The sequence below is a fragment of the Hyaloscypha bicolor genome (genome assembly GCF_002865645.1).
Source record: "Hyaloscypha bicolor E unplaced genomic scaffold K444scaffold_113, whole genome shotgun sequence".
Taxonomy (NCBI): domain Eukaryota; kingdom Fungi; phylum Ascomycota; class Leotiomycetes; order Helotiales; family Hyaloscyphaceae; genus Hyaloscypha; species Hyaloscypha bicolor.
Window position 1 is genome coordinate 391,844 of NW_020194615.1, and position 12,483 is coordinate 404,326.

Consider the following 12,483-nt stretch of genomic DNA (forward strand, 5'->3'; position numbering starts at 1 on the left):
TCGTTGCATGGCGAGAGACTAGGCAAAGCCGCTGAATATCCCTCTCCAACCATGGCTACTCCATCATCTATGGTCCCCACCTTTCAGACAGTCGTCTCCAATTTTAGATCGCGACTCTCCAAGGCTGAGCTAGACGATTTCAAATTCTGCTCATTGAAAGATGTGCAACAAGCAATCATAGATATACAAGCACAACAAGATAAGAGGAGAGAGATGAGGAATCTCTCGCGGATTCTCGGGTTCTTGGAAGCAATGAATCAATTTGGCGCAGTTGTTGAGGTCTTCTTGAACACGTCTGAAATCCTCGCTTTCGTTTGGGGGCCTTTGAAATTCCTTCTTTTGGTACGAATTCTCTGTCTTACCTTATTCGTCGTCATATTTGGATAAAAACAATCTAACATTTCTTCTGTAAGGTTGCGAATAATTGGGCTGTGTCTTTCGATGCTCTCCTCGACGCTTATCAACAGATTGCGGAGCAGATCCCTCTCCTATTACAATACCAGAATGTGTTTACCGAGAGCTCAGACATGCGTGGAGTTCTGGGAATGATGTACAAAGATATTCTCGAATTCCATCAACAAGCTCTTCGTGTGTTTGGGAAACCAAGTGAGTAACCCCGGCAGACACTTAATCAATACACATTCTTATCAAGAACAGCATGGCAGCAGATATTTCGCGCTGTTTGGAAAGACTTTGATACGAGGTTCCAGCATCTACTGTTGAATTTGCAACGACACAAAACCCTGATCGAAAGCCACGGAAACGTACTCCAGATCAAAGCCTCCCAAGTAGCCCGAGAACTGGCCGAGAAGGCCTTCAAAGAAGCTGATATAGCAAGGAAAGATAATCAGCGAATTGCAGTACGAACATGGTTATCAGCTAGGAATGTTCAACTAGATCATGAAGTGTATACTGGAGTGAGAAAATTATACCCAAGTACCGGACTTTGGGTGCTCCAAAAAACCGCTATTGTTGCGTGGCATGACAGCCAGCACACCTCAGGATCCCTTGTTTGGATTCACGGCATTCCAGGAGCAGGTAAAGCACGAACTTCAACATAATAGGACAGGACTAATCGTGGTTGTAGGCAAAACGGTACTAGCGTCTGTGATTGTTGAGAAATCGAAGTCACTATCATCCACTATCGTCGCTTATTTTTATTGCAAATATAAGGATCAAGAGCGAAACACTTTCGTTGCGGTCTTTCGAGCTATCATATCGCAATTGCTCGCACAGAGTAAAGACTCAGATCTCTTACAGGCACTTTATGAAAGATCTGTGGAGAGCGGAGAGCGATACCTGGAGTCGCAATCATTGTGCACGGAGCTTCTAGCCATAGCGGTAGGAAGCATTCCAACAAATGTTGGCATACATTTGATAATAGATGGGCTCGATGAGTGCGAGAATAAGGAACGAAAGGTAATCATTTCAGAAATTGCGAAAATCTTGAGGAAGGATCCTCAGCCTGGTAGAATTCGGGCCATGTTCGTCAGTCAACCAGAACCCAGCATTCGCAGTTTACTTCGCACGGCCACGATAGTACGGCTGTCAGAAACGGACAATATGAGTGACATTGCCGAATATACAAGGCACTGTTGTTTGGAAATTCAAAGCAAGTTTGATCTCGCTGATGAGAAGCGCGACTTGATCCGAACACTTGTATGTGGGAGTGCGGGAGGTGAGAATAGCTAATTAAGGCATATAAGATTTTAGCTGACATTATTAGGCATGTTTCTGTTTGCGAAATTGGTTCTTCAGAATCTCTACTCTCAGGTCTCGCGTGCACAACTCTATGAATCACTCCTGCCTCGACGGTTTCCTCTGGGACTGAACCAAGCGTCTGTTTAAACCTTTCATTTCTTGTTAACTTGGCTTCCACTGGATTATACTGATTCAGATGTCCGTCTAGCTATGGAAGAATAGTGGAACGCATTGAACGAAATGAAAACGTCGCTGAGAGAGATCAAGCACTCACGTTGCTGGGCTGGGTGGTTACTGCCAAACGTCCCTTGACATGGCCGGAAATCCAGGGCGCCGTATCTATCGATATCGAAGATCAGATTGTGGATTTCAAAGAACGATCGCTTGTCGTAGATATCGGAGCGCTTTGCGGATCGTTAGTCGAAAGACTCCCTGGCGATCGCATAGAGCTCGTCCATACCTCAGCTAGAATGTGAGTTCAAATTTCCCAGCCACTTTGATTATTGAAACACTCTAATTCGATTCCCAGATATCTTATGCAAGATAATCATGTCAGAGTATCGCGGGCCGAAGGGCAGCTTGCATCTTTATGTTTACATTATCTCATGTTTCCTGGTTTCATGGCAGATGACGAGGAAATTTGCCAACTTCTCAAGACTGGATTCTACGTCTTTCAAAACTATGCAATGTTACACTGGGTCGACCACTTGCAGTCCTACTTGGAGCATCTTCAAACTGACGATCTGGATGATCTTGATAAGCTGGCGCCAATTTGCGAAGAGTTCTCATCGGAATACGGCCCATCAGATGCTGACACGTCCGTTGGGGTATCCCTCCAAAGTTTGCGCGAACGCTGCAAAAAAGCTGGCCACCAAGCAAGCTTCGAGACGTTTGTAGCGCTCATTGCTTATGCACGAGACTTAAGAGGGAAAAAGAATTCTTTAGACGGATTGGGAAATCTGGGAAGCATTCTGACCTCTGTCAGAGAGAACCAAGAACGACTAATCAAAACCGAGGATTCGGCTTCCATACTGGCACTCTCAAAATTTTACGGCGATCTGCTGTTCAAATGCCCACGACATATGTGTTACTACTTTCACGAAGGTTTTGCGGACTCAAGGTTAAGACATCAACATATCCAACTTCACAACCGAGCCTTTTGCTGCAAAATAGACGGTTGCAGCAGAATTCAGACCGGTTTCTCCTCAGATGCAGATCTGCAAAGACATATAAAAAAGAATCACTTCTTGCCAGAAGCTTCTGCAAAGTTATTTCCAGAGCCAATGACTCAAGCCAAGGTTAAACCTCCGAAGGGAGTGCATAAGTGTGAAGAATGCTCCAAGAAATTCACCAGAGGGAGTACCCTCAAGGAACACACCAGGAGGGTCCACACAGGAGAGCGGCCGCACTCTTGCGGGAAATGCAGTCAAGCATTCGCAAGTGAAAAGGACTGTCGAAGACACGAAGATTCGCACTACGAAGGAAATTTTGTTTGCAGTGGAGAATTGGCCCCTGGGGTCAGATGGGGATGTGGGCGGGTATTCACTCGAGCTGATGCCCTGACACGTCACTTCAGCTCAGCATTGGGTCACAAATGTCGTCAGTCGGACCCACGAGCAACTGAGCACGTTCATCAGTGACATTTCTGGGTATTTGGATATTTGATTGTGTCAATTTTGCCAAGGATCACTAATAACTAGGCTTTGCCAAATTGGTTTCTTCATTAACGCTGGATAATTGAATGGACTTCATTGGCGATGAGAGCTAGCTAAAAGTCTTCCCTCAACTGCTGCATGGATTTATGAGGCCGGCACAAGAAGCGGGTTGGACAAGATGCTTGGGAGTTTATGCCCCAAACAGTTACCACCATGATGACATCCAAAGCCTCCCGTTTATTCCCTTGAAGTTCCAACTCTCATATCGAGTTTTGGCTCCTCGGTTGACCTCTGTGTCCCTCATACCTCCAGGCTAAAAAGCGCTCCCGCCCCAACCTAGCAACCACATGCCTACTTACCCCATATCAGATCCAGAATACTCACTCGAGTCTCTCATTATCCAGCCTTCATCATCCAGTTTCCCTTACAAATAGTCACACAGTGACGCAGCCAATCAACCCCTGCGGTGGCTCAGGGAGCAAGATGAATCTGCAAAACTGAGGGGAGGTGATGTGCCGTTTCAGGGCCACACACGCCCTATTGGTTGCGCGACCCTCCCCTCCTACACTGTTCACCGCTTCTCCTTCGGATCTATCCATTCCCTACATCTCCAAATCCACTACAATCACCGTAGTGCCACTTCCTCCTCCTCCTCCTCCTCCTCCTCCTCCTCCTCCACAGGTGTAGTTAGGCCAATGAGCCCCTCTAACGAGGTTTGAGAGTCTGGCAGCCAATCAACTTCTTCTCCGATTGAGCTGCGAGGGAAACATTGCTGAAAGCCTCCTAGATGCACGTCCACAATGAGACTGAACGCATCTCCTCCTCACTGCTCACAACCAAGCTTTCCCTCTTTTCCATCTTTCCACAACATCTCCAAATGTGCCATGATCACTCTTTTACCACATCCCCCTTCCCCCCACGCATAGGGTTGGCTGGTGTAGGCTCCGAATGAGGATTGACTGCCACGCACCAATCAAATGCTTCCGCGGTTGAACTTCCACAGGAAACCACGAAATTCACGTATCTGAACAGGGCCACCGCCACTGACTCACTGAGCCCCCTCACCACTCACAATCAAGTGTTCGTCCTTCCGCCCCACGTCCCCGCGCCACCATCGTGCTCTACTTTCTCGTAGAAACAAAGGTTAATCTGATTTTGGCAGGTTCTGCGCTAGAAGGGATAATCAACCAATTGTTCTTTCAGATTCGGTGACATATTACCTGATTTAGTTTGGTCCAGCCGTGGAGACTTAACCTTTGAGGTCAGGGTACGAAGTACCACGCGAGGACGCCCTCTATCCATCCTTTCCCTACCCTTCCCTACCCTTCCCTACCCTTCCCAAACTAACAGCCAATCGACTGCTTCTCCGGTTGAGCTGTCAGAGGAGACCTGGCCATGGAGCCGCATTTTCAGGGCCACACTGCCTTGGGGCTAACAACTCCGTTTGCCCACCCAGCCCTCACATTATTATATCCCCCCTCCACACTTCCATATCTCCAAATCCAAGACAATCACCATTTTGCCACTTCCTTTAAACCCTTTGCTTGTGTGCTTAGCTAGGGAACGCTTGCTTCCGATCCTAACTGATAAACAAACAGCTCCGTTCTCAAGTTGGGCTGTTAAATAAATCTGCTTGATTTCTTGAGAGCCACAATTGGGCCGCAACGCATGAACGCTCACCACTCACAACCAAGTACTTCTTCCCCCATATGCCTTCCCTCCCTCCCCAATGAATTGGTTTCCTAGGCAGCAGCCTGAGGAAAACCCAGCCAAGGTTTGGCAGCCAATCAAGATCCATCATTGTTCAGTGTCCAAAGAAATCCAGCGCATTCAAACTGGAATAGACAGGGCCACACTCGCGTTGTTGCAAATATACAGGAAACCGCTCTCCCCTCACCTCCCCTGCTATTCCTTATCATTCTCATTCACACCCGCATCGCACCGGTTTTTGTCCCACCGTCGTTCCCCTCTATACCTACACATAATCAGAACCCGATCTTACCCTCTTGTTTGCCCACCACCCCCCCCCCCTCTTACTACTATAATGCAGCACAGCACCCTAAAAAAGAAATCATGAATATGTCCGTTGGGCAAAGCAGGGCCACAATGGCTGGAGAGCCTTGTCAGCCCACTTGCAAGTTTTGAGAGCCAATGAGTATCAACAATTATTCAGCACCCAGGAAAGTCAGCATGACCGAAGTCTCGACAGGGCCGCAATTTGTGAGCCAATGTGTGTCTACCATTGTTCGGCTCCCAGGAAATTCAACCTTGAGTCTGCCTGGAACAAGGTTCACAATGCCCGGAGAGCCTCGTCAATCCACCAGCAGGTTCGCGAGCCAATGAATGCCAACAGTTGTTCACCACGCACCAAAATCAACAATTTATCTCGGAAGTCTCAGGGCCACACTAACACACACACCAATAATCCAGGCTAGACGATTTTTCATTGACCCATGCCAAGTCGGAAGCCAAGCAGCAATACCCATTCATAGTTCTGCACCTAGGGAATCCAGCTTCCACATAATCCCCTTGCAGAGCAACCCCTCCGAACCCCCACAGAGCCCAACCCAACACTCCCCAATCGCTTGCTAGCTGCCGCCCCCCTCCCCAAAGAATTGGTTTCCTAGGCAGCAGCCGAAGGGGAAAACCAGGCAAGGTTTGGCAGCCAATCAAGATCCACCATTGTTCAATGTCCAAAGAAATCCGAGAAATGGATACTTGTACCAGCAGGGCCACACTACCCGCAGGCATTTCCGTATCCGGTTCGGGCCAGCGCAGGCAAGTCGGCCCCAACAAAGCGAGGAATGCCGACGGGTATCACACACACCAATAATCCGGACCAGACGATTCTCCCATCGACCCATGCCATCTCGGAAGCCAAGCAGTAATAGCCAACCATTCATTATTCAGCACCCAGGGAATCCAGCTTTCCACACGATCCCCATTTCAAAGCAATCCATCCATCCACAACAGACACCACCAACCAGCCTCTCTCTATCTTAAATCCAAGCCAAACCAGCACCGCGTAGACAACAAACACCTCGTTATAGCAACTCTTCTCAACTTCCCACCTACGACGAAAAGTAGCTAGAATCCCATCCTCCCCCTCCTTCTTAAGCAGAGATCAAAAGCTCAAGGTGGCTCCGCAGCATAACCCCGAGCTCGACCGGAGACGACAAGTCGACGTTCCCTACTCACTCACTCACTCACCTGCCCTCCTCACTCGAGATATGGGAAAGAGGCAAGGTATAACACTTCCTTACTTACTTACTCACTTACTCAGTAAGTAAGTAGAAGTGCACCTTCGCACCTACATATCCCAAGCCCCCTCCCTCCCCCCCTACCCACAAGCCCCAAGTTGACAAGTTGACAAGTTCCCAAGTTGAAAAGGAAAAGAAAAGGACTAATAATTAGCAAGTGATTGCATTTTTGCATCTTGCATAGTCTAATCTACCCACCCCCGCTATTCTAAGTCATATACCATGCCACCCAATTTTCCACGTCTTCCCTCCCCCCATTTTCGACTCCCCCATCCATCCATCCCAAGCAAAATGTACAGTACAACCCAGCAAAGCTCCCAAAAAAAAAAACCTCCCCCTAAAAAAAAAAAGCCACCAAGGTTTTCCTCCGTTATAATCTATCGCAATCGCCAATGCCATTATAAACGGAAGTAAAAGTAAAAGAAAAGGAGGCAAGGCAAAAACAAAGGTAAGTATGTTGTCATATTCGACATAAACCATAGCCCCGTAAAGTAAACCGTGAAACGTGAGCGCTAATGCGAGTTGATTGAATGAGGAAAAACATGTATGCTGAATCGATGCTCGCTCGCTCGCTTGCGTTGAAAGAAGTGAAGAAGAGCGGTGTTGAAATTTTAGTGTTTGTTGTGTCGGTCAGAAGTCGGTTGCGGGAAAAAGAAGCTGGAAGCGGTCAGGGAGATGAGTGCTCTATGACTCTCCACCCCTCTCCCTCTTGGTCCGCTCATTCCAGCGTCTCTTGCCGACGCGGGTCTCGAAGTGCGGCGCCGTGGCCTCGAGGTCTTTGCCTACCATGTCCATGGTACTGCGGACTTTGTTGCGGTATGCGTCCACTATAAACCATCAATACCAAAACAAGGGTAGGGGATTGGGAGCGGAAATCTTCACCAGCTAGGGACAACTCACAAGCCCTCTGCAGAAACACCGTCTTGTCCGCGAAAACCCGACTCTGATGCCAGGTCATTCTGTAACCCAGATCATTCAACCGAACCTCCTTACTCCTCACACTCTTCCTCATCCGCGGGACGCCAACCTCCGCCTCGCCTCCATCAGCAAGCGGAACAGCAACCATCATCTTGCCACTGGCCCTCGGTCCTCTTCCAGCATCGACCTCAACAGTATCATCCTCATCATCGCCCTCGAAAAATCTCGAGCCATGAGCGGATGGTGGAGGGGACTGCATCTGCAACGGGAACCAGGAGCGCGGGTACACGGAATTGCTCTTGCGAAAGGAATCCGGGATCTCTTTAATATCGACCGTATCAAGCGTGACCCGGACTCTGACGCGCCCACCCTTGCCTGGATCGTCGACGAGGATGAACTTGCGCTTCTTCGCATCGGGGATATCGCCAAAGAGGCTAGCACGGTCCTCATCGTTGAGCGAGCTAGTGTCCCTGCTATGAGAGTGGGAGTGTGAGCGTGCGGTGATGGGGTGCGAGGAGTGAGAAGCGTTGTGAGAAGGGTGCATGTTGGGGGCCATGGACGCGCCGCCTACGGAGGGATTGGGTGGGTAGGAGCCCGAGTATCCGGGGAAGACGTGCGACTGTCTGACATCATCTTCGGGGTTCTGTGATGGAGCGCCGGGAGCTGCGTGGTGGTGGTGATGTTGTTCGTCGATGTACTCGTCGTCGCCTAAGAAAAGGGAAGGATCAGTTAGCCTCACGTTTAAACCGGCAAGCGAAGCGTGAAAAAAGAAAAAAGGTGTAGTAAGCAGAGAGTAAGCCAAAGTAATGCCATGCCATGCGAGACGAGTTTGAGGAGGATGGGAAGTGCAACAGTACAGCAGTGTGTAGACATGATTGTGTTTGGGGTTTTGGTGCAGATCTGGTACCGTGCCCAGCCACAAGCCAAGCAAGAAGCCAAAAGTGCCAATGATGTATTATACAGAAAGATTGCGCCCTTTAAGGACGACCCAAAACAAAATGGTTCTTTGCTCCCAATAATTGTGCCCTCCCTCTCAACAGGTATATAGCAAAAGGTATCATAGCACAGATAATAGTAACAGACAATATCAATCACGGCAGGCATCACATCTGGTGAAACATACCGACATCATCCCCTCCTTGAGTACTTCCATCAGGGTGGTTGTGATGGTGATGGAGTTGAGGACCACCCATCCCACCCAAGCTAGGTTTACCCATGCTTCCCGCTCCGCCTGGGCCCATATTTCCAGATGGTGGCATCCCTGTTGGACCACTGGGGCCAGCCATGTGAGGGGTGTGTGTCGCCGCTTGAACAGCTTTGCGGTTGTTGATCTTGGCCATTCTTCGAACACGTCGGCTCCGCAATCTTGGGTCTTGGTTGCTATTGCGCCAACTATCAACAGCTCTCTGAATCAGACCTCTCTTTCCACGCAGGCATGGATTCAGCTCCGCTAGAGCCCAACCAACAGTGTTGCACTCAGTCTCGTAGACCAATCGATTTCCACGGTATTGATCCTTGCTGCAGCAAGCTCTGGGGTAGACGCAGTTCTCAGTCTTGAATTCCGGACTCAAAGTATCAACATTGACTGATTCAACATCGCATCTGATAGTGTATTCCATCTTGACACGGTCGCGTGAATATTCGAATGCGATCCATTGAACACCGTTGTTATCTTGTCGAACCACCAATGGGGTTGTTGCTGGAATAGGACCTGGAGCAGCATTTGGGTTGACCCCGCCGTTAGCCCCTGGAACGTTGTTTTGATTCATCTGCGGACCATTGGCTGGATGTTGTGGAGGTCCCAATGGTGCTGATGGTCTGGAGATTTGCGGAACATGCGGTTCCATCTTCGTCCTGGGGCTACCCGTCATACCTTGCTGCTGACCCGGATGTTGCTGCATCTGGTGTTGACCAGAGGGATGTGACATGAGCAGGTTCGGTTGCGAAGTCATAGATTGGTGGTGTTGCTGCTGTTGCGGGTGGGGAGCATATGACGGAGCACCCTGGGGTGGCATTGGGGGGTATTGTTGCTGGGGGCCAGGGTAGTACATCTGAGTGTTCTGCTGTAATTGGGAGGCCGGCGCGCCATACATTCTGTGCTGGTCGTGTGCGGAAGGAGATGCAACGGAGGCTGGAGAGTTCGACTGTGGAGTATGGTAGATAGGGGGATACGGGCGCGTCATCTGCGCGGCCGCCATGATGTCTGGAGTTTCTGGTGCTGTAAATTAGTTAATGGTCTGTTTCATCAAGAAAACGCGTCTAGAACAGGCGGTTACTTACCTGCAGATGAGTATGTGCCTGATGCGCTTGGTGTGCTGTATGGACTCGGGTGGGAAGCGTAGTAGGTTGGAAGCTCCTGGGTGTGCTGTCCTCCAGCGCCTGGCGCACTCTGGGTGTACTGGGGCAGACCGTGGGATGGGGGGTATGGGTTGGAGTGTTGTGGTTGAGGAGGAGGTGCTTGGTGCTGTTGGTGCTGTTGATGTACGATGCTCGAGGGTCGCGGTTGTTGGAGATGATGCGGAGGTGGAGGACCCTGCTGCGCGTGGTGGGGGTGATGCTGCATAGAGACCAGTTGTCAGTGAAATTCCTCAACCGTCTTGGTAAATGCAGTGGCAAAATCTAACAACCATTGAGAACAGAAGCAAAACGCGTCGTGATGTTTATTATGACACTTCGGGTGTAAGAAAGACGTCGATCCTTGACTACGAGGGTGGCTGCCGCACTCGGGTCCCTGAGTCCGATCTTCTGCCTTTTGACAGGAGCGGCCGAGCAACAATGGAGTCAAAGAAATTGTTGGGGCGTAGGACTGGGCATGGGAAGAGTACGAAGGTGGTACCTCAGTATAACAGATGCCTTGCGTCTATTACCAAATCTTGAGACGAATGACCGGGAGGGACAAGCGACGCGCCAATGTCCGAGATTTGCGTGATTCTCCCAGGGCTCACTTTTTAAACAGAGTGGAGCGACGAGGGTACAAGAAGCTTATGAGATGAGGAAGGACGATGCGTTGCGGAGCCGGAGAATAGGAGCCAAATAGGGCAGATAGAGATTGATCGGAGCGAGGATAAATGTGTGCGGGAAGGGCAGGTTGAATTGAGGAATGAGATGAAGAGCGACCGGGGGGGGAGGGGCGTGAGAACGGAAGGAGGGTCGAGTCTTTGGGACTGGGCGCTGGTATGGGGCCTGCCTGGGTATGGGTATGGTGGGCATGAAAGAGGTAGGGGTCGACGTGATATGGCAGTTGAAGGTCAAGCAAGAGAGTCGAGGGGGGAGGGGGCCAACGCATGGAAGACGCGTGACAAGGTTGATATCGCATTGCGATGAGGTGGACGGGGGGTCTTGGGGGTCGGCCGGGATGGTTGCCCAATGAAATACATGGCCATGCCGGCCGCTGGGCAGCAGAACAAGGATTTCCCGGGGGCTGCTGGGGATGCTGGCCTCCGCTGCCGTCAGTGGTCAGGCTACGGCGGTGAGGGCAGGCAGCCGGACAGGGGGCGCCGTGGGAGCAGGAGAACAGGAAGATGACGCGGTGACTAGCGCTGTGTCAAATTGCTGGGGGGCCCAGGAGGGCCAGGAGGGCGAGGGTGTGGTGTGCCAGCCATGCCCGCCACCAAAGCAGTCCGTTGTTGCGGCGCTAATCTTGGCGAGCAGCGGGAAATGGGACTGCAGCAGAAGAGCAGCGCCAGTGCCCAGGACGGCCTAGCGTCGCAGCACCGAACAAATATAGCTGCAAATGGCTGCACCGTGCAGGCCCCTTGATCTCGTTTACGCCTTTGGGGAAAGCCCCTGCCGGCCAGGGCTCTTGGATGTTGTTTTCATGCGCTGCAAAAATAGAACTGGACAGAATAGAACAAAGCAGCAAAACCAGTAAAACCAGCAGAAGATCGGCCGCCGCTGGGCGCCTTTCCTCGGAAGACGAGACGATCGCCGCACGCTTGCGCGAGAACTTGCGAGCAAAGGGGCGCGAACGAGCGGTGGAAGGGCATCTGTCTGGTACTCGGCAGCAGCTGTGCGCCGCACCCAGCGACCCAGCACTCTCGCGGCACTCAAAAGGCGCTCGCAAGCCCTTACGCCAACTGGAAGCAGGTTCTGCAGAGCTTAGAGCTTATCCGCCAAGCGAGTACGGATGCGAGATGTCTGTGCGGTCCCCCGGCTTGCTCGCCCGCGTGGGATTGGGCAGCACTTGAGGGCCTTGCCCCATGCATGCACCCTGGCCAGCTTTGAAACGCGCCCACGACTTGTGCACATTCGCGGTCGAGTCCGCACGGCTTGCTCGTGATCTTCTGGAAAGCATCGAAGCCACACCCTTCGCCGTCGAATTGCCGTCATCCCTGCAGCCCAGAGCTCAATGGGAACAATTTGCGAGCTCTCGCGTGTAACCGGTCAGGCAAAGGAATCATGTCCTGTGGAGCAGCTCCGAGTACGAGTGCGGCAATGCAAAGTCCAACAATGGGCCACAGCGTAAAATGCAGAGAGCGGTGTGCTTACGTGATCGTTGGCCACAGCGACGCCGGGCTCCTCTTTGTACCCGCCACTCTGTCGATGAGCCATCTCGGTAGTTGGGAGCTGTCCTTGTCTGTTGATCGGTTAGCCATGGGTTCCATCAAGCCACATGTTCGCCGTTGGAATGCGAGGCCGGCATTCGACCACCAAACAAGGAGCGTTCATGCTGCCATGCATGCCTGCAACATCTGTGCGTTGCAAATCGGAGTGCAGGGAGTGCTTGGTCCGTCTCAACTTACTTCGGGAACGGTTTAAGGTACCTGAGTGCCGCAGGTGCTCTCACAACGGTGATTCGATGGCCCTGAAGCGTGGGGCAGCGGATGGAATATGAAACGGCTGCCGAGTGTGCTGCACTTTAAAATCCGACCTATCTGCTTCAGTACAAGTCAGCGCCTGCCCATGACACAGCAATTTGAAAGGTCGTCGCGATGCGATCGTCGAAACGC

The 12,483-nt window shown here is 51.1% G+C and overlaps 3 protein-coding genes across 3 annotated transcripts; 2 read left to right on the forward strand and 1 right to left on the reverse strand.

Annotated features, from left to right (window-relative positions):
* Positions 1 to 69: 69 nt before the first annotated feature.
* On the forward strand, positions 70 to 3,341 carry K444DRAFT_533415 (uncharacterized protein; the record flags this gene model as incomplete). Its single annotated transcript, XM_024875150.1, has 7 exons — positions 70 to 342; positions 414 to 606; positions 658 to 1,038; positions 1,088 to 1,678; positions 1,727 to 1,838; positions 1,910 to 2,173; positions 2,231 to 3,341. 7 exons carry the CDS (start codon positions 70 to 72, stop codon positions 3,339 to 3,341), a joined length of 2,925 nt encoding a protein of 974 aa, XP_024734729.1.
* Positions 3,342 to 7,300: 3,959 nt separating this feature from the next.
* Positions 7,301 to 10,097, reverse strand: K444DRAFT_644306 (uncharacterized protein; the record flags this gene model as incomplete). Its single annotated transcript, XM_024884943.1, has 4 exons — positions 7,301 to 7,443; positions 7,517 to 8,242; positions 8,658 to 9,752; positions 9,815 to 10,097. The coding sequence occupies 4 exons, from the start codon at positions 10,095 to 10,097 to the stop codon at positions 7,301 to 7,303; spliced, it is 2,247 nt and encodes a 748-aa protein (XP_024734730.1).
* Positions 10,098 to 10,909: 812 nt separating this feature from the next.
* K444DRAFT_631560 (uncharacterized protein) lies at positions 10,910 to 11,721 on the forward strand (the record flags this gene model as incomplete). The annotated part of the gene is made up of 2 exons (XM_024883381.1): positions 10,910 to 10,982; positions 11,186 to 11,721. 2 exons carry the CDS (start codon positions 10,910 to 10,912, stop codon positions 11,719 to 11,721), a joined length of 609 nt encoding a protein of 202 aa, XP_024734731.1.
* Between the last annotated feature and the right edge of the window lie 762 nt (positions 11,722 to 12,483).